Raw genomic sequence first — 21762 nt, forward strand, 5'->3', positions numbered from 1 at the left:
TCGGTTCACCCTGCTGCACAGAAGAAATCAGTCGCTATGTCCTTGTTCAAACGATCGCAACGCATCTGCAGCTCCCTTGAAGACCAGACCATTGATTTTCAAACTGTACGACAAGAACTTTCAAGCAACAGCTACCCGACTTCATTTGTGCAATCTGTGGAAAAACAGTTATGTCGCCCAGCAAGCGATACTCCTCTGTCACCCTTCAAACGTGCTGCCGTGCCCTATGCTCCCGGACTAAGCGAGGCTTTAGCACGCATCATGCGCACCTTTGGTGTTCATATCGCCCACGTTCCGACAAGAAAGCTGCGCCATGCGTTGGTAAATGTCAAAGACCCCCTTCCCAAAGAAAAATATCCAGGCGTAGTGTACAAGGTTCCTTGTTCCGACTGTGACTACGCATACACTGGCGAAACCGGAAATTTCGAGAGGCGGCTAAAAGAACATAGTAACGATGTACGCAACAAAAAAGTGGATTCAAATGCTATCGCCGAGCACGCAGTATCTACAGGCCATGACATCGACTGGGGTCGGGCACACGTGCTTTCAACGGAAAAGAAGCTATACCCTCGCCTGCACTTGGAATCATTAATCATCCAAACTACTAGTCACACCCTCAACCGCAACGATGGAAATCTTAACCCAATCTACGCACGCTCCCTGCGCCCTCTTTTCAAGCATATGTAATGCCACTGAGCTGCTTGCTTCATTTCAATGTGAACAAGGCTTCTGTACGGGAGCCGAAACGTCTGTTTTTGTTTTTGTTTTCTTTGGTTGGCGCTCCTTCTTCTTCGTCAACATGTTTGTCCCCGACCAGAAGAGTTTTCGTCGAACTCTCGACTTCATGTGTCCTGTGTGCAAAATACAGGGGCTAAAATTTGAGCTGCACAGCGGCGAAGCGTTGTAGGCAGGCAGTTTGGGCTGTCTGAGCAGCGGCTACGTTGGTCCCGCATGGGCTAGGCGTGGGCACGTTTGTCATTTCCGCATCTTCATCACCTCTATCCTAAACAGGGTATGAAAGGGCTAAGCATGGGCTGAATGCATGCCACCACAGATACATGCGGGCAACAGTGCGGGCTCTATTATGGTTCAGTGTGGGCAGCCCCTCTTGGGGCTGCTCGTAAAACACCTTGAGGGAGCCACGGTGGTTTTGAGTGGGCAAAGAGATAGTATTCCAGCCTTCGGCCTACATGTGCCCTGTGTGGAAAATACAGGGGCTAAAATTTGAGCTGCACAGCGGCGAAGCGTTGTAGACAGGCAGTTTGGGCTGTCTGAGCAGCGGCTACGTTGGTCCCGCATGGGCTAGGCGTGGGCACGTTTGTCATTTCCGCATCTTCCCCACCTCTATCCTAAACAGGGTATGAAAGGGCGAAGTATGGGCTGCATGCATGCCACCACAGATACATGCGGGCAACACTGCGGGCTCTATTATGGTTCAGTGTGGGCAGCCCCTCTTGGGGCTGCCCGTACAACACCTTGAGGGAGCCACGGTGGTTTTGAGTGGGCAAAGAGATAGTATTCCAGCCTTCGGCCTACATGTGTCCTGTGTGGAAAATACAGGGGCTAAACCATTGGCTTCTCAGTGGCGAACTATTGTAGGCATGCAGTTTGAGCTGTCTGAGCACCACCTATGTTGGTCCCGCATCGGCTAGGGGTGGGCGCATTTGTCTTTCCCGCATCTTCCCAGCCTTTATATTAACCAGGCTATGAAAGGGCTAAGCATGGGCTGCATGCAGTTCGTGTGCATAAAATATGGGGTTACATGATGGTGATGTGCGGAAAAACCAATAGAGGCGGCCCCTGCAGCACCCTCAAGTATCCAAGGAGACTAGCTGCGTGTGGGCAAACATTAAATATTCCCGCCTACAGCCTACAAAGGCACTGCGTAGAAAATACGTGGGCGGCGCATGGGCATATATCAGCTATTCCCACACCTTCCCCGCCTACATATTTGGTAGAAAAGGGCTAAGTGTGGACTATGCAGTGGCAAAATGTGTGTGTGTGTGTGAACCTGGGATATACGATGGTGAATTGCGGGCAACCGCGATGGGGGCTTGCCGTGCATCACTCTGACGACACTGCGTGTGGAAACAGGAGTATATTTCTGCCTGTAGCCTTCGTAAGTCCTGCGTCTATTATTCTGGAGTTTGCAGTGCAGAAACATCACGCGCAATGTTAGCGATCGTTGCCCGGCGACACCTATGGATATGTAGTTCCACTTACATTAGCCTGGCTGCATATCCTACATTACATGTAAAATGGCTGCATGGGTACCACAGCTATGGAGCATGGGCGCATGGGTGAAGTGCGGGCATATATATATGCTCAGTATATGGGCTGCCCACTCAGCACGCTGATGAAGCCAGACGGATGTGGGCAAATAGCTTGCATTCCCGCGTTCAATCTAAATATATTCTGCATAGAATATGCAATTAAGCATGTAATTTAAGTTATATGCGCTTAAAAATGACAAAGCATATAGGCAGACAAATTCCGGCTGCCAGCAATAACTGAGACGGTCCCCTCTTCCGACCTATACTCTGGTACAAGTGGTTCTTGTCAGTTTTGTTGGGGGTCATTTGATAATTTGAATTTTTTGTGGTCCCTTGATGTTAGATTTAATGAGCTTTTGCAGTAATACACATTTTATTGAAATCTACAATGGAAGCTTTGAGATTAACTTTTTTTTTTTGAAGTTGAGTAAAGCAGACTTGTTCTGCAGATCATATCTTTGTAGCATAAGCCGAAATGTGGTTTACGAGAAACTTGGTGCTGTGCTAAAAAATATGTAGTGAATGCTCATTAATACGGTCTGCAAAAGACCAGAAAGAAAAAAGAAAAGCTATGAAAACAATTTGTAAAGTTGTTCCGCAAGGAGCTGAAACATTGCCGCCTGCTTTTGACATGAAAACTGCATGGCAATGATGCACGGAGGCGCCTTATTCTAACTGCAATTTTGTAACAGTTCGCAGTAATCATTTACCATGACGCTAATAGTCACGCTAATAGCCACGCGCCAGCGCCTAGCGTGCTTCCCAACGCCGTTCAAATCCAGCGCGCTGCTGCCAGGTCACGTGGCAGGACGCAGCAAACCCTCCTACCCTCCTCTCCCTCTGTGCATTCCGGAGTGATATCCGGCTAGGCCGTACGCCGCGCCGTGCCGTGGTCCGTGCTGCTGCTGTTCGTGTGCTGTTTGTGTCTGATTTCAAAATCATTCCTTCAAACTTCCGTTTGGATTTCCTGCTTATCGTAGCTTGCGCCGCGTGTCAGCAATGCAGCCGTTCGCGTACTTTGTCAAAAGTGACCACGCCGAGAAGCATGGAGCCGTTTCATATTGACAACAGGTTCGACTTCAACCGTAGGAGCCGCGAAGCAAGAGAAGAAAGCGGTTACTGGAATGCGTCGAGTCTTCGTTTCCAGGTGAGACCCAGAGTGTAGCCCAAGAGTGCGTGCAATTTGCGACCGCGAAAATAAACGAGCGAGCGCAAGGGCGAGAAGAAGAGGAAGGGACGAGGCTCTGTCAGCTCTGTCCTGTTCGTTTCCCTTCGGCATTGCGCGTGAGTCACTGGTGGTTTCCGCGGCAGCAAAGTGCATTCCACATCGAATCATCAAACTGCTGGTCCGTCAGTGTTCACAGTGTATGTGTTGCGACGCGAGCGCCGAGGTGTATGCATAGATGCGTTTGCTGAATGCAGGCACGCGTAGGAGTCCTAAATGTAAATGTGGCAATTGTATACCGCCCAGCAAGGCGCGCGACTATGTTTTGGGCTTTCGTTAAGGTGGTTGCCAGACTTCCTGTTGATTATTCGACGTGGGACGTGATCGTGCACTGCCTGCACGCGTTGTTTTCACGCCAGTATCGGCCCGTTGCGGACTGCCGATAGCGTGCGCCGCTCGGTCTGTTTAGAGTTGTGTTATTCGCTACGCGCACGTGCGTCTTTATAGTGATCTGATGTGGCGTCTTAAGGTTAGAACGTACCTCTACGAGCCGATTACACCAGCTGTCAAGCTCAGAGTGGGAGGGGTGTGACGCGTCAAGGCATGCAAGCGACTGAGTGAATTGAAGCGACGCGTCACTGCGATACCACAACAGGTAGCTGCCTGTTCGATCACTTTTGCAACATTGGTAACGTTGCCTGCAGCTGTAAAGTTCTTTTAGTTGCTGGCAGCCGTGAATAAAAAAGTAGCCCTAGAAAAAGAGCGCTTTGTAGCCCTTTCAAATTAAGTGGTTTTGAATAACCTAAGTAGTACAGAGCTTATCATGAAAACTAGTGTGAGCAAGTGGCGTTAGGTATTTGAAGTTTGGCTGTTTAAACATCTTCTTGTGGTTGTAGAAATGCCAGCAATACAAATAATTATCAGGAAGTGCCAGGCATTGTGGGTGCAAAATACACAGCTGGAAATTATGATGTTATTCAGGTGAAGTGCCTTCTCTTCAGTAGTGAAGAAGTCTGAAAAGAGCTTCATCGGAGAGGATGTCTCCACTGTCCAGATTTGGGGCTGTTCTTGTCTGTGCCTGTTCAGCGTACATTGTAGAGCACAAGTATGTGTCGAGTTTTCTCAGATCTGTTTTTTTCACCTCTGCGTTGAGATCAGTGTGTTGCAATGTCTGCTTTGGACCAGAACGTTGATGGCATGCATTGGCATTCCCCTATTCAAAGTAACGTGTGTGTCTCTTCTCAATAGGTCATCATCAGATAGTGCCAGTTTCATGCTCAGAAAGAAGCAGTGCTTAAATACAGGGGGGTCTCGGCTGGCCTCGGAACCCTTACAAAACTAACGAGGAATCTGAGACTCCCCGTACTAGAATGTAGGGAATGTATGAATCCGAAGCAAGCAACCAATTTTCTTTTTCGTGTAAGTGGTGGTTGGAACACTTCTCCAGGGTGGAAGAAAAAGGGAAACCCGCACCCTCATACCACGATTGAGTACAGAGCTGGCCGCTCAGCTCTAAGGCTACACAGCAACAACGAGAACACTGGTATAGCCTCAGCTCAGCCACTTTCTCTCTCCCTCTCTAGTTCCCTCCCCACCTGTTTTCGAGTCACTAGAGACCCCCTTAAATGCAGCCAGGCTTTAAAAAATGCCAATATAAAGTAATGGGATACAGGGCAGCATTCTAAGGTGATATTACAGCATGAGAACAATGCTTTTATCCTTTTTTCTCTAGTATCCATCTCCCATGGCACTCCTCATAGACAATCATAGTAGAAGGATAACCATGTCAAGCTTCTGCAGTAATGCCGGTGTCACATGGCACTCCTCAGAGACTGGTCCAAATACGTCTTATTTCACTTGGTGAAAAGAATACGAATGGTGTTATATAATGCAGCTATGAATGCACCTCAAAGATGAAACATTAATTGGACTTGACAGCTTCTCTTCTGTGGTCTCTCACTGTATAACGAAAGTAAAAACAGCGCTAATTTTTACACAAACCACACAAAAAGAACAGATAGGAGAGCGCCCGTCCTGTCTGTTCTTTCTGCGTTGTTTATGTAAAAATTAGCGCTGTTTTTACTTTTGTTACACAATGTTACACCAACTAGTCCAGCAAGAGGTACTGTTAAACGAACTTTTCACTGTAGTTGCATTATCTTTACTGCTTCTAGATCTGAGTGGAAAATGAACACCGTCTACTGCAAACTACTTCAAGGTCTGTTGAATTATAGCCTGTGCACAAAAAAGCTAGAAGTCCTAAATGAAAAAAGGTGAATGTTCACCATAAATTTTTACCTCGGTGATTATCTTGGTCAGTTTTGATTTTTTTGCCATTTAACTTGCTTGGTGATGACACTGTGCAAGTTCAGTGAATATGCTTGCTCTAATACACTTACAGGAAATTAGGAGCTTGTAGTGACCTGTTTGACTCAGCCTTTCGGCATGCTACCTGAAACCATAGTTAAGCAAAGCTTCAAAGAAACTGCATATACTGTGGACACCAGATGTTTGCTTGCGCCTTCTTTCAAATGCCTTAGACATTAATGTGCAGGCGCGGACAGAAGTAAACGGAGCGCGCCGCACAAGAAAGAACTGCTTGTCAGTGCCGCCTAGCAAAACCACACGTAAGCTCAAAATCACGACACGCATATGCAGGCCCCTTCCGGCGCAACCCTCTCATTGCTCCGCTCGCCTCGCATTCGGCCGGTGTCAGGGTCACGCTGATGATGATTATGGTCGGATGGTTGCACCCTTAGTAGCGAGCGGGCATTTCGGAACGCACAGACCGCTGCCTTGATGCCACAAATCCCGCGGGGGCGACGCTATCATTATGTCGTTTCATCTGAGACAGCTGTAGGTGCGTTTCCATCGCAAATAGCGCGCGTCCTTCAAACTTAAGTTGCCTCTGGGATTCAATTTTCGTCTCGCTATAGACCAAATAAACTCAAAACACTTGATCCACCACCGCAGTTTCGGGTTCTTTTAATACATTTACCGTTAATTTTCGGCCTGCTCCTACGAGGAACCGACGGAGCGGCAAAGCATGCGTCCTGTGTGTCTGTACTGCACCACAGTGCTCCTGCATTGGAACCTCGCCTAGGAGGTCAGCTTAAAATGAGATGAAACCGCCGCTCTTGGCGCTTTTTGCAGCGCGATCCAGTGCCTCAAGGATAGTGACTGCTTCCAAATGTGCTGGATGCAGCTGTTGGGTTTCCACGCCTATATTCTCAAACAGACCAATGTCTATATGTAACCGGTAGCAGTGAAGTAATACAGCTCGCACAGAAGAGTTTGGATAGCTTGCCGGGTTCTGCCGTGGCTCATACTCTGATTAGCGGGCGATCACGGGTACTTATAGCCGAATTTCGCACGCGGGGCACGCAACAGTGACGCACTGCTGCTGCGGCATTCGTGTGGGTGAGACAGCGGGTGCTTGTAGTCATCCTAAGATCCAAAGGTGCATGCAAAGTGATTACCATGAGCTCTGCTCCGCACACGACAGCGCGATACGCAGCGTACTGTCTCGGGGGTGATAAGAGCAGGATCCAGTATAGGGGAAGTTTGTTTCGGGGGAGACAGGCAGGGTGCATGCACTATGCTGCGTGAGCGCCTGGTAGGGACAAGGCGAATCATCAGGGATAACTGTAGAAAATCAACACAAAACTGCGGCAGTATGCCGAGTGTTTCGAGCGCGTTTGCTTGCGAGTGAGACGCAGCAGAGTCCCAGCGGCTGCAAAAGTTCGAAACACGCGGGTTGTTTGCGGCGCAAACACGCCTCCAGCTGTCTCAAACGAAGCGGCTTAATGGTAGAGCCGTCCCCGCGCAATTTGCCTTATCAAGGCAGCGGTCTTTGTTTTCCGAAATGTTCGCTAGCTACACAGAGCACGACCATCCGATCATGATCGTCATCAGCACGACACAGACGCCGGACGAATGCGAGGCAAGCGGAGCATTGAGAGGGTCGCGCCGGAAGCGGCCCTGCACATGGGCGTGGCGATTTCGAGCTTTCGTCTGGTTTGGCTAGGCGGTGCTGACACGCAGTTCTTTCTTGTGTGGCGCGTTCCGTTTACTTCTGTCCGCGCCTGTACATGGACCACCTCGTGATATTTGCTCTATGACTGGTAAATAATTTATAATTGTCTTTCTTCTTGTTTCAGTATTATCAACCGAACGATGGATGCGACGTGTAGTTGGTTTCCAGGTCATGTCAAAGGCAAGAAAACCGGTAATATAACCGCTGCTACGGCATTTCTTGTCATTCCAGCTTTTGAAACAGGCTGTTTTAGGTGTTGTAGTGAATTAAAACTGCATATCAACATTTATATTGTAGCCTTTTTCATGCCTCAGCAGACCTAAAGGCCAACTAGGCATCACATCCATCGTACGGCTGATCAAGCCTAAACAACATCAGAGAAAGAAATGGAATTATAAATTATTTAATGGTAGGCAAATACCACTTGGGGATTTTAGTATTTTAATGTCTAATGCAGCATTTAAAAAATATGTGACCAAAGTTACGTTTTTATAGACCTTGAAACTTATTTTTGAGGTGTTGTCTATTTCACTGTTCTCAATTTGCAGAGGTAGCAGTGTTTAGTACTGCTTACCTTATTTTTGTTGTTCTCTTTTCATTCATTGGTTGGGCCCTGTTTTCCTGTGTTATTTTGTGTTGTGTAATCGCATAGTGCATCCCTTCTTTTTTGTTTGTGCACCACTTCTGTTCACTGTTTTTTTTGTGGCAGGCCTCATGACAGCTGGCAGCTTTCCTATCATTTTGGCCTTCTCCTCTGACGGTGCTCATGGTACTAGACAGAATATAGTTTACTGAAAGGCTGAATTCTAAATTGTACAGCATCATTAAGGTGCTCTCTTCCTTTTTAGCACATGCCATTATTGGTGATGCACACTGTTGCCAAGAATCTTACATTGATACAAATTTGTTTCAGAAGTGCAGGGCATGCTTTGCTCTCATGTAGAGTTTGTGCATTTACAGTGTATAGTTTGTACATGGTCTCTTTGTTGGTGACTGACGCAGCGGCCTCATTGGCTGACTTTTATATTATTATGAGGGTTAGAATTTGTTTTTCTCACTGCTGATGAGCTTTACAGTAGCTTATTTAGCCTTCAACAGTCATGTCTTTTTTATTGCTTTAGTTAGGATACTGAGGCTCGAATGAGCGAGCATCTGGGGCCAAACTACCAGTATAACTTCGCGCCGTTTGTCAGCTTTCTTAATGATGTGCATAACTGTTCAGGTAGGAAATAATTTCAGGTCTTAGTGGTCCTTCATTTGCTTTTGCTTTTCAGCCTTTATGCCAGATGTCTGATTTTGGAGGATAGTTTGTCACATCCTTCATCATTGAAGTAGGTAGCACAATGTACCAGCCGTGACAATTGGTCATTATAACTAAGCACCCCACCTTCCCTTTATGAGCACACCAAAGCTGAGATCTGATGGCAACTTTGATGAGTATTGACACCTGAAGTTGTCATTTTACAAGCACAATGTTACAGACGACTTTAAAATGTCCTTAAGCTATTGGGTTCAAATCGTGTTTTTGCTTGCTGTCAGACTCGCTGAACGGCACTCTCATTGTGAAAATTAGTATAACACTTGGAAATGCAGCCAGGTCCTTCATTGAATGTGAGTGGTGCACACCGGAATCCTGCTCCTGCTGCAAATCATGTGGGTCATTTTGGAGGTTCTGTTAAAAAGTAATGAAGCATAGATATGAAAATGGTGATACACAATTATTACTATTTTGTGGCCCTTGACCAATTTCTGTCTTAAAAAAAGGCACTGTACTAAAAAGAAACTGAAGTGCACCGGAGCCGCCGCAAACCTTTTGTGTGAAAAAAAGGCATACTGACTATGCTCATGACAATTTGATGATTGTGCAAAATTTCAAAATGACCATTTTACTATTTATTGTTGAACATGTACTCTCTAGTGTCACATAAGGTGTAATGACAGAACTTGTCTAATTTTTCTTTGCACTTCAGTTTTGTTTCTGTTTATATTTTGTATTCCTTAGCATGAACACCACAGGCCATGCACTCCTGTATTACTTTGTATAAGGAAACAGTTACAAGTTCAGCGTCTCTGCGTGTGGGCCCCTCGTTGAACACTATTCTAAGGCACTAAGTTGTTTGCTTTGGACTATATCAATAGCTCATGCGCTTCCAACTGAAAAAAATGTTAAGTAATGTATCATTCAATTTTGACTACAAGAAATCTGCTAACTATGGAGCATGTTGAGGACACATTAGATTTACTGCAGGTCAACCGGCATTAGTGCCTAGCTTGACAAGGGTATGGGCAAGAACTGCAATTAGAAAATTGCTCTTAGCAGTCACTGCGAAGCCGCCGCGGTGGCTGAGTGGTTATGGCACTCGGCGGCTGGCCCGAAAGACGCGTATTCGATCCCAGACGCGGTGGTCGAATTTCGATGAAGGCAAAATTCTTGAGGCTCGTGTACTGTGCGGTGTCTGTGCACCCCAGGTGGCCGAAATTTCTGGAGCCCTTCATTACGTTGTCTCTCATTGCCTGAATCGCTTTGGGACATTAAACCCATATGAACCAAACCAGTCACTGCGTGTTGATTTAAACACTGGCAGCGCTCCTACTATTTTTATTTTCAGTGTTTGCTACCACGCATACTAATATGCGATTTTCAAGGATGAAGTCAATTTTTTCAATAATTGTGCAGTTAAAGTTGCATGTTCTAAAATTCGAAGCAAGCAGTTGCCTTTTTGTACTTCACACCGATATCAGAACTCACCACTATTGCATGACACCATCAACGTCAAGGTGCAAGTCTTGTGTTGGTAATAAACGAAATGATTTCTTACTTTCTTGCTTCAACAGGCGTTAAAGCATACTGCTGTTGTTGCTTTGAAGCGTACAAATACAATTATTATCATATTCCTGGCTGCAAATATGGCTAAGAATTTTTATATGCGTGTTCTTTTTCCTGTAGGTGTATCTGAATTCAAGGTAGAGAAGGCAATGTATGACACCATGAAGGGAATTCCAAAGAATGCACTATTTCACAAGAGGACTGCCATTACCATCTGGTCAACAGAAGCAGTTGTACTATGCAGTTCCAGTGGCAAGTTCTCAGGAGGTGACAGCGGAAGGCAAGTAAAAGGTTCTCCACAAGGCTAAGCATAGAGGGCTGGGATAGTCAGTTCTGGGCAGAATTATGAGACATCATTCCAGCGCACAAAAAAATATGTCCGGTGTCCGTGATGTCTATCCTCTTCATTCGTGTGTTTTTGTGCGCTGGAATGATGTTTCATAATTCACTGAAGTGAAAAATGGATGCACTGAGAAGTAATTGCTAGCTTTAGCTGGATTTATCTCAGGGGCATATACTCACTCCATCAGTGTATGTGAGAATTATGACTCAGGTTTGTTAATGGTTTATAATACGAAAGCTCCAAACAAAGGATAATGCCAAACATTCAAGACGTGATCAAATAATTGTACATGTTGTCTTCATGTGAAAGTTTATTTACAGGAGATTAATTGATGGGTGCAGTTAGCTCGTGTGACGATAAAAGCAGCTTAAAAGCCTAGGCTCTATGTTCAGTGTGGCAGTGCATGATCAGTGAAATTACTCATAATGAACAACTTTTAGTGAATATGTACTTCTCATGCCATGGAAACAGAAGGCGGTTGGTACTTAGCAGTCATTTGCCCTGAAGCTTGGATTGTAGGTACTGAGGCCTAAGTGATGCTGATTCAGTATAGGCATTCGTGGGTGCCGCCACATTTGCCATCGTCTATGAATCGTCTGGTGGTCTCTACTTAACAACGAAAATTTGTGTGTTATAACTTGTAGCCATCACTGAAAGCATTTTGCATGAAAATAAGCTTGAATTTAATGCTAGCTGGCTTATTGTTTAACTGTCAGATGCCATGATGGAAGTGACTGTTAAGAGTCCATCATATAGCCCATAATGAGCCCCTGTGTGCCCCCTTACCTTCTCTGCTCTCTTGTCTAGCTGTTATGCATACAGTTTTACAAGCCACATTCTAACTTCGACTTCTGCTACTTCAGTTTATATGTAAAAAAAATTTGGCTACCTTTTACTCAAGCATAGGTGTGCTTGAGCATTCTTTCGCTAGCTTTGCTGCATGCTTTGTAAAAATAGTTTGTTGCATTGAACATGACAAAGCATATCTTAGCCACTTTTTTTCTCACTTAGCAGGGATGACCCAGTGGGGCCTGTAGAGATGGCTCGAAGCGGTTGCAATACTTTGTCGCATACATGTTGGGAGGAATCATGCGACTTGTGTGTTATGTATATGTGTGGCAGTAAACATTGCTACTTTGGAAAAGGCGCCGGTCTGCCATACAATGTTAGCGAAGCTTAACGAACCCCACTTGGTCTAAACTAATTTGGAGCCCTGCACTACAGTATCCTGAAGCCATTATTATTATCTGCTTTGCTGTGAGAAGCGGTTCTTGCAAGTGATCTGCCTGCTTAGAACCAGTCAACTTGTTAAGCTTATTCACTTAACTCATAATCAACTCGGACATTTTTTATAACTGGAACCCTAATGCCTGGATGCACCAAAAAAAGTGCATCTCACTGGAAGACAGAGATTGCTAGGCACCATAGTGGGCAATGCACACTACGCAGAATCTACTGCGGGTTTTGTACGAGTGGAAGTGTCTCCAGGTACTGTGCAGTGAACTGCACCACAGTGTCAGAATGCGTATAGCAAGCTAGAGCTAAACAAAACTCATGTGCGTTCAGGCAGCTTTGGTTTCAATACATTCAGCAGGAAAAATAATCTGGCAGCTTTTTTTGCACATGTGTTGGGGTTTTACCAGTGCCAGAGGTCATCGCATCTTGTTTAAGGTTTCGTTTCGAATCATTAACATTCCAGTCTTTTCATTTTGTATGTGGCATTCAGCTGAAAATAAATTTCACCAGTCGGCTTTTTATCCTTTGCTGCCACTTTTTTGGAAGAAATGAAGAGGAATGGTCTTCTAAATAGATGCAGCCAGCCATGCAGTGCTTTACAGTTCTGCACCCTGTGTGCATAAAAAGTCTCAATACATGGATTTTGTCACCCTGAAATATACTTGCATCAAATATTTTTTTGTTAGTCGAACTACATGTTATCTCCTTTTTGTGCCCTTCTTTATGGCCATCTTGTAATCATTTCTCTAATTCCTTAATTCCTCTTAGCTTTTTGTTTTCTGCAGCACTAGAATTTCCATATCAATTTATTTCTCTAGGCTGCCAAGTATTAGTATCTCTGAGCCTGGTAATGGATCAAATTACCGGAGATGGTAGAGTGCTGTTGACTGTCTCAGAAAGCCTGACTGTGTTAGAAGGACTGTCATGCTCAATATCAGCTGCAATGCCAAAATATGATAGAAATTCAGAGTATGATGCAGGCGTACCCAACTGTGTTGTAAACATAAGCAGTTAGCTATGAATATAAATGAAAAACACAACGCAATTATTCACATTTTCATTCACACAGCATGGTGATGAACAGGGGCAAGGAAGGAGGCACCTCAAAGTGTTTTTCGGTGTCTTCCCCCTTGTCCGTGTTCATCGTTGTACTGTGTGAATGAAAGTGTGAAATACTAGCTCATCCAGACACTGATTTCAAGCAAATTATTGCAAGTGGGGTGCTTTATGTGAGTAGCATTGATTTTCTATAAAGCAGAAGACAGTTGATTTATTGCAGAGGCATTGAAAGTCGTATTGAATGTGTACTGTATGTTTGCACCACTGAGCTAAATTTAATAGCAGTGTTTGCTGGTTGTCTTTGCACTGTGATTATTATAGTGTATTTCACACAAATTCGTGATTTTGTTCTGTTGTTCTTCAGGCATTGTGGCTACACAGCTGGAGTCAAGCTGCTATCAGGGAAATGCAACCTGTTCGACTTTGTCAGAAAAGATGCACACTATGATGCTAGGGGCCTCCATCTTGACTACACTGCCAATTTTGTCTACCAATGAAGCTAAGGATGCTTCTGTGCAAATGTGAGCATTTTTTCTTTACGATACGTGCTTGCTCTTAGTCTTCGGCAAGAACAGAAATGATGTGGTTATGTGCATGCTCCAGTGTACAATCATGTGAAAAATTATGACACTGCGAGTGTGTGCCACACTATGCCTAACTGCGTGCAGGTGCCATCTGATGAAATGCTCGTGCCATCAAAACCGGCGCAGCGAGATTGATGGATGTTAGTGCACCTGACTCGACATCAGGAGTGCTTGCCGTTTTACACCATTTGGTGTGCATTCGCTGGGATCTCTTAATTTTTCTCAAGATAGTATGTCCAAACACACAGCATCTCAATCAAGACATTCTACGGTATTCCAACCACGCCAAATCGAATAGTACACCGACCACACCAGGAAACACTAAACCAAAGCACACCAGAGCCGGTATTAGACAACCGGGTCACAGCACAGAACACCAGACCAGAACACACTAAAGCACACCACACTATGCCACATCAGGACCCGTGTCTGAAAATCCTGGTCTGGTCAGAACACCAGACACGGTCACACCAGAACCCGTCTTTAAAAAGGCCAGTTTGGTGTAAACACCAGAAACGGGCTGGTGTTTTTGTTCGACTGGGTATATGGCATTTCTTTCAATTGTACGTATGAACTACTGGCAACGTATTGATTCCTTTTAATATAATTTTGATGCATAGTGTTTTGTTCAGCTGTAGTTTAATTTGAGCTCTCTACATATGGTGAGTCCACTTCAGATTATGTTGGGACTTCGAAATTGCCTCATGTTGCGTTTGGATTTGTAGTCATGAGAGCTTCATTTTGTTCAAGTGTATTTGAAGGATTTGCTGTAAATAATATCTAGCCTACTACGAGAAATTAGCACAAACATTAGCCTTGCTGTTCATAGTGGCAGCTGACGATTATGTTCTTACATCACTCATTTAGCTCCAGACTACAATTTTGCCATGGTTCATGGGGCCTTAAAGTATGGCTTCACTTTTTCCCCCTTACCTTATTGTTTGGGAAGCGTATGCCATTGAGTCATGCAAAAAAGGAAGTTAATATGATGATGCAAAGATGGGCGTTTAGAAGACAACAAAGAATTCTGTTATCATTAAGCTGAGTCACACCACTGTGATCATAGGTCTGTTTGAGTCCTCTGTATTATCCTGTTCTACATACTTCTGATTTTTTGTTGACTTGCACATGGTTCCTCGAACAGGGAGTTTTATGAATGGTTCAATGTATGGTATTCATGGCAGAGTTCACCTTGTATAATCTGTATAATCTATTTCAGATCAAAAACCTAGCACTCATTCGTGGTGAGACAGCTGATGAGGCTACAAAACTTATTATGATGACTGTAGTGAAGACTCATGTGGCCCTAATGTACACATTGAAGGGGCGGGGCGAAAAAGAAACATTTAAGAACCTATGGCTGTACAGCGCAATTGTTGATGAGTACACGTGAATCTTCTGAAGGTTATAGAAACTTTGTGAACACACCATCTAATTGCAGGAAAAAGCTACTTTCAATCTACCTGGTGTGGTTTTCTGCACTTCCGTTATCAATTACTGAGTAGCCATCCAAATTTAAAGGACTATAGGTACCAAATTTTCGCTTTAGCGTTTTCTCCTTTCAAACCAAGCGTTAGACATTCTATACATGTACGAGCACTAAATAATTTATAATTTAATTTCATAGTGGTGGTTCAAAAGTCCAAACACACATGGACCAAGTAAGAGACGAGACACACAAACTGGCACTGATCTTACATCTGATTTTTTATTAGGAAGAAGCACGTCATATATACACACACGGAAAAACAGCGCACATGTGCAATGTCAACAAAACTCCTAGTGCTAGTAAAAGCTAAAAACCGCTTTAAAAGCATGTGTGTATCTGCAGAACCGCTGCCCAATATGTAGCATATTGATTTCTCGAAGCGATAATGTAACAGATGGCGTACTCACGCACCCATTACTTTTTCTGATAATATGAAACGCCTCAGCTACTTCTTTAGTGCGCTGGTTAGAATGAGCGAAGGAGACATCAGTATCGTCAAAAAAATGGCGTACATTTGCACGTGGAACAATGCTTAGCTAGGTTAGTTTCTTTCTTAAAGAAATAGTGTGCTCCATGAGCCGCACGTTAACGCAGCGGCCAATCTGGCCTATGTAGGTAAGGCCACAGGACTGAGAGATTTGATACACTACGCCAGTCTTACAGGGAACATATCTATTTTCATTATTTTTGTTGCAAGCATTTCTTCTGCGCCCTTCATGCTTTCTTTGAACTGCCGCCTCCACTCTTTCTAGCTTGTTAGGTGCAGGGAACAGAACCTTTACCCCATGCTTGCTCCCAACTCTTTTAATCTGGTGGGACAGCGTGTGGACATATGGCATAACCAATACATTTCTTCTCCCTTCTTCCGAACCCTTTTCCAGCCCCGAGGTACTTGCAGACGATTTAAGCTCATGTAGGACTTTGTATGCACTCGAAACGAGAACTGAGTCCCGGAAACCAGCTTCCCTACATCTGTCTACCTGGGCTAAGAGACTGGGCATCATTTTATGATAAGATTTCTTTACTGCCATGCCTAAGCATCCCGTAACGATGCCACTTTTTACAAGCTTTGAATGAAAGGACCTGTAATTCAAAAGGGGCTTTTCACTTCTAGAGGAATACTGCCAACAGACATGGTTGGGTTCGAAAGAGAATTTTAAATCAAGGAATTGCAAGACTGTTTCTTGAGGGTCTTCATGTGTGAACTTCAGCCCCGTCCCATTACGTGCAAAAACATGAAGAACATTTGACACAAATTCGGGGTTCACTGACCTAGCCAGCACCAGGTAATCGTCCACATAACAGAAAATGCGTATGCAATAACCGGCTAGATCAGTCTCAGCTTTCATATCAACCCGGCTTAGATAAATGTTACTGAGAATGGGAGCTACCTTGGCACCTATGCACACACCCGATTTTTGCATATAAGGTCGACCATCCCACTGAACAAGCGTGTTACTCAGGTAGTAAGATAACAGTGATTTCGGAGGAAATCAGCTACTGCCTCAGAATTAGGTACGAGAAACGGATCCTTTACGCGAAGTGACGAAAATTGTTTGCAAAGATAGGTACACACAACCAACTGCCAAGAATTGTGCTCAGAGACGATTGCCCGGAAAGGAACGTTAGGCTTGTGCGTCTTAGCACTAAAGAAAGTTTCTAGCACCAAGTGTTCAGAGAAGGCGATGACTTAACTTCGGAAGTTTTAAGTATGGAGGTATAGCAAAGAAAGTGAAGGAAGCTAAACAACCGGTGCTAGAAATTGTCTTTAGTGCAAAGATGCACAAGCCTGAAGTTCCTTTCCGGGCAAGCGTCTCTGAGCACAATTCTTGGCAGTTGTTTGTGTCTACCTATCTTCGGAAACATTTGTCGTCACTTCTTGTAAAGGATCCGTTTCTCGTACCTAATTCTGAGGCAGTAGCTGATTTCGTCAGAAATGAGAGCGGGGCACTATGTGATTGTTTTAGCGTAGATGTGGTTGATTTGTTTTATTCTCTTCCACACTTTGAACTAATTCAGTATGTTCAGCATTGTATTATGGATGACAGCGATGAATGCGTGTTCCAAAATGAGTGTGGAATCACAACAGGACCCTTTGTTTAACTGTTATCTTACTACCTCAGTAACACGTTTGTTGAGTGGGATGGTCGTCTTTATATGCAAAAATCGGGTGTGTGCATAGGTGCCAAGGTAGCTCCTATTCTCAGTAACATTTATCTAAGCAGGGTTGATATGAAAGTTGAGACGGATCTAGCCGGTTATTGCATACGAATTTGCCGTTATGTGGATGATTACCTTGTGCTGGCTAGGTCCATTAATCCCGAATTTGTATCAAATGTTCATATTTTTGCACGTAATAGGTCGGGGCTGAGGTTCACACTTGAAGTCCCTCAAGAAACAGTCTTGCAATTTCTTGATTTAAAATTGGCTTTCGAACCCAACCATGTCTGTTGGCAGTATTCCCCTATGAGTGAAAAGCCCCTTTTGAATTACAGATCCTTTCATTCAAAGCTTGTAAAAAGTGGCATCGTTACATAATGCTTAAAGGTACACTGAGGAGAAATTTAAGTTGGCTTCTATCGATAGAATACCAGCTCCTGATCACAAAAACGCCGATCTTAGTGAAAACAAAGCTCTTGTAAGGTAGAAAATAGCAAGAACCAAAATACAGGCATCGCCGCCACAGGCGAATCTCGCAAGTACAAGCGTGGTGACGCCATAGGGCAAGAGTCGCCACCTTGGAGGAATTTTACTGCCTACATGTCGCGCGAATTTCTGAGGCTGACAAAGGAAGGTTGCGCGGTTCAATATTGAAGTAAGTTTTGGTTTAAAACGAATAGTGCACTTTTATCACACAAGAAAGGCAGGCAAAAGACAACCTGAATGTTGGAAGCAAAGAAAATCGATGCTTGGCGGCGCCACAGGCGGCCAGGAGAGTTTCGATTTGTTATGGCGCTTCGCGTCTATGAGCTTTGCGTGCCCCGTGGTTTTGTTTTTGACGTACCTCGATTTACAAGCGCCGAACAGCAGAGGAACTCCAAGTGCCGCTTAAAGTTCTAGTTAACCATTGAAGGAGCCTGTTAAGGCTTGTCAGATGATCGCCACGTTCGATGAAAAGCTATGATGGCACGACGGTCGGTGATCATACAAGGCAGCACTTGTGTATTCGCACGCTTGCCCGGCGAAACATTCCCGGCTGTGCCAGTCAACTTCAAACTACTTAACGGAAATCGTTAATTAGGGGCGGGAGACAAGGTACAAGGCAGTTCAGAAAATTTGCTGATGGCCTAGCTCTGTTAGGCCAGGATATACCTTGCGAAGGCACGGAGATTTCTGCATCAGAAGAGTGCATTCACTAGATGCGCCTTTATTGACGGCTGTAACTTGAGCCGTCGTGGCGGAGTGGTAGCGTCACCGCCCCAAACGGCGAAGCCCCTAGTTCGATTCCGAACCTCGACACAGGACTTTTCTTCTTTTATTGAGTGCGTGGGCGGGGAGTTTCAGTGGCATCCCATGAATGCCACGCCGAATACGTTGGTTAGCGGTTAAGCGCAGGCGCTCTGTAAAGAGGCGTTTATGCTGCGGCGAGGAGCGCGCGCGCTGTACAGCGAAGTCACGTCTATCAAAGCGAGACCCTCTATACTCCAACTGCGCCTGACCGCCGACGCGTTCGGCGGCTTCGGCGCACTCAGACCGCACTGGCGGGGGGTGACTTGGAGCATGTCTCTGTTTCGCGCCGAGTGCGCCAGCCGCCGCCGGCCCGCCCGGACTGATTTGGCTCCGCGGCGATCTGCGCGTTGTATTCAATAGCTGTGGCAGTTGGGCGGAGCTGTTCCTTTCGAGCTCGGCTAATTTAATCCATTCACAGTACATATCTGAAGGTACATGCAAGTGGGCGAGAGAGCCAGATCCAGTGGACCCGTTGGATCTAGCGGAAGCCGTTGAAGCGTCGTGCGCCGGCTTTAGTTTCAAGCCGCCGACTTTGAACGCGACCGCCCTTTAGCACCCACTTGTTTTTGTGGCAAAAAATAAATAACTTCGCCCTTGTAACCGTGGGAGACCTCGACGCCGCCTGCTGCGCCGTGCAACCGTGCAGTTCAAGGAACCACAATCCGTTGGCCTCAAAGCCCCGGCCAGCCTCCGATGGGCGCATCGCACCCCTTGCGACTCCCCGCACTGGGGTTATGATATTTAGTTTGCAACGGCTGCTCTCTGAGGAAGGGGGAAACCACCCGCCGGCGCCTAACCTAACCGTGCTCCCTCAAAAGCATCGCACGCTCTGTGGGGCTGAGGTCGCTGAAATGCAGGCCGGAGTTTTTGCGAGAACTACGTCGTCGGGTTCGGGAACGGGATCCAGCGTAACGCTGGCAAGACGACGGTGCAATCGTAAACGAAGCGACGGTAGCGACCCCCCGATAGATGCCTTCAACGTGCGGCGGCGGTAGCTTTCATTTCGGCAGCTGCTAGACCGCACCGCTAGCCGCCAAAAATCATGGAGTCTCCGTTTACGTCACGTTTCACGTCATTCCATTCTGTGGCGTCATAAGAGTTCTCCGTGTCGTCATAAGAGTTCTAGAGTTTGAATCTAAGGGGCGGGAAAAAAGTTTTCAACTTCGAATCCAAATTTCTTTGAAATAAATGCATCTTTCGCTCCCGGAGAAGCGGCAACAAAGCCATGAAATGCCGAACTATCAGATCTTGCTAACAAAAGAAATTTGATAGGGTTCTCCTCAGTGTCCCTTTAAGCATGGCAGTAAAGAAATCTTATCATAAAATGATGCCCAGTCTCTTAGCCCAGGCAGACAGATGTAGGGAAGCTGGTTTCCTGGACTCTGTTCTCGTTTCGAGTGCAGACAACGTCCTCCGTGCGCTGAAATCGTCTGCAAGTACCTCGGGGCCGGAAAAGCGTTCGGAAGAAGGGAGAAGAAATTTAGTGGTTATATGTCCACACACTCTCGCACTGGATTAAAAGAGTAGGGAGCAAGCATGGAGTAAAGGTTCTGTTCTCTGCACCTAACAAGCTAGAAAGAGTGGGGGCGGCGGTTTAAAGAAGGCATGAAGGGCGCAAAAGAAATGCTTGCAACATAAATCATGAAAATAGATATGTTGCCTGTAAGACTGGCGTAGTGTATGAAATCCCCCTGTCCTGTGGCCTTTCCTACATAGGCCAGACTGGCCGCTGGGTTAACGTGCGGCTCATAGAGCACACTAATTCTGTAAGAAAGAAGGAAACTAATCTAGCTAAGCATTGCTCCACGTCCAAATGTACGCCGTTTTTTTATGATACTGATGTCTTGTTCGCTCATTCTGACCAGCGCACTAGAGAAGTAGCTGAGGCGTTTCATATTATCAGAAAAAGTAATGGGTGCGTGAGTATGCCATCTGTTACATTATCGCTTCGAGAAATCAATATGCTTCTTAGTGGGTAGTGGTTCTGCAGATAGTCACATGCTTTTAAAGCAGTTTTTTCTTTGTACTAGCACTAGGAATCTTGTTGACACTGCGTATGTGCGCTGTTTTTTCGTGTGTATATATGACGTGCTTCTTCCTAATAAAAAATCTGTAGCAAGTTCAGCGCTGGTTTGTGTGTCTCGTCTCTTACATGGTCCGTGTGTGTTTGCGCTTTTGAACCACCACTATGCATCAACACCAACTAGCACAATGTGAAGTTTTTCTGCAATTTAATTTCTTCTTGACGCTCTTTCGGTTTCATCAGTCGAACGATAACTGTGACGTTTCAGTCACATGAGGCATAAAAAATCGGTTATATTATTGCTGACAGGCCATTTCTTGTCATTCCAGGTCTTGGAAGAGGCTGGATTAAATGTCGTAGTCAGTTAAAGCTACATATCAGCGATTGTATTAGATTTTCTAGTTGCATCATGTGACCAAAACATCAACTTGACGGCAGTCGGCGTTCGGTCGATGAAACCAAAGCAGCATGAGAGAAGAAATTCGATTATAAATTATTTAGCGGGGTTGTAGGCAAGTACTACCTGGTAATCGATGTATTTTATTATCTAACTCATCATTTGACAGAAGAAAACACGCAATAAATTTAGGTGTCTATAGTCCTTTAATGGCTCATTCACCTTTCGGTTATTCTTATGATGGGTATTTATGTTTATTATGGTTACAGATATTAATAGCATAACGAAATTTGCTGATATTTCAAGCATTGCACATTGTAGCATTGCATACGGCTATGAAGCATTTCCTGAAAGATGTGACTAATACTGTGCAAAGTGATTTTTATCCACCATACCGAATATCAATTTGATATGTGTGTTTATTTGTTCACTTTTACATCTGCTGCGCAGTGCAGAATCCCAACAGCCACCATGGAAGGCAAGAACAGAGTGGCTGCGTTCGTGCGGGGGCGAGAGACTGGGATGGCGGTCGGAAAGTTGGATGAAGGGGGTGGACCCTTCACCCCAGTAACTGGGGCTTTGCAAGAATGCCCAAAATGTCTTGCAAGAACAAATAAATAAGAAGCATTCTTACTTGCATTGTAATTTCAGTAGTAACATGTACAAAAAAAATACTGAAGTGAAGAAAGCCTCTATTGGTTGGCGAGGTGGGCTTTCAGTCTAATTGGGTCGGTTGGCCCATAGGCATACAGCTATAGGCTCTAAATGGGTTATCTTTGTTGACTTCCCCCACGTTATCACCTAAGAAGCCCACTGGGACCAGAACGGCTAGACCACAGGGCCCCAGTACGGGCTAGCCCACGGAGTCCCAGTACGGGCT

General features: G+C 45.2%; 1 protein-coding gene across 3 annotated transcripts; it reads left to right on the forward strand.

The window, feature by feature from the left end:
* The first annotated feature begins 3130 nt into the window (after nt 1–3130).
* LOC144113014 (uncharacterized) lies at nt 3131–21521 on the forward strand. 3 transcript variants are annotated; one of them, XM_077645883.1, is made up of 5 exons: nt 3131–3420; nt 7599–7666; nt 10422–10581; nt 13304–13460; nt 21333–21521. In XM_077645883.1, exons 1-4 carry the CDS (start codon nt 3398–3400, stop codon nt 13434–13436), a joined length of 384 nt encoding a protein of 127 aa, XP_077502009.1. In that variant the 5' UTR covers nt 3131–3397; the 3' UTR covers nt 13437–13460; nt 21333–21521. The 3 variants fall into 3 exon arrangements, with proteins under 3 accessions (XP_077502009.1, XP_077502010.1, XP_077502012.1); XM_077645884.1 differs by having other exon boundaries at nt 21338–21521; XM_077645886.1 differs by lacking the exon at nt 7599–7666.
* The last annotated feature ends 241 nt before the right edge of the window (nt 21522–21762 follow it).

This window comes from Amblyomma americanum, chromosome 1 (genome assembly GCF_052857255.1).
Source record: "Amblyomma americanum isolate KBUSLIRL-KWMA chromosome 1, ASM5285725v1, whole genome shotgun sequence".
Classification (NCBI taxonomy): domain Eukaryota; kingdom Metazoa; phylum Arthropoda; class Arachnida; order Ixodida; family Ixodidae; genus Amblyomma; species Amblyomma americanum.

Excerpts from the sequence above, each read along its gene's own strand:
- LOC144113014 (XM_077645883.1), top strand. The coding sequence starts at position 3,398 with ATGCGTCGAGTCTTCGTTTCCAG. Across the intron at positions 7,667-10,421 it reads TGTCAAAGGCAAGAAAACCG|GTGTATCTGAATTCAAGGTA; the intron begins GTAATATAACCG and ends TTTTTCCTGTAG. Across the intron at positions 10,582-13,303 it reads TCAGGAGGTGACAGCGGAAG|GCATTGTGGCTACACAGCTG; the intron begins GCAAGTAAAAGG and ends GTTGTTCTTCAG.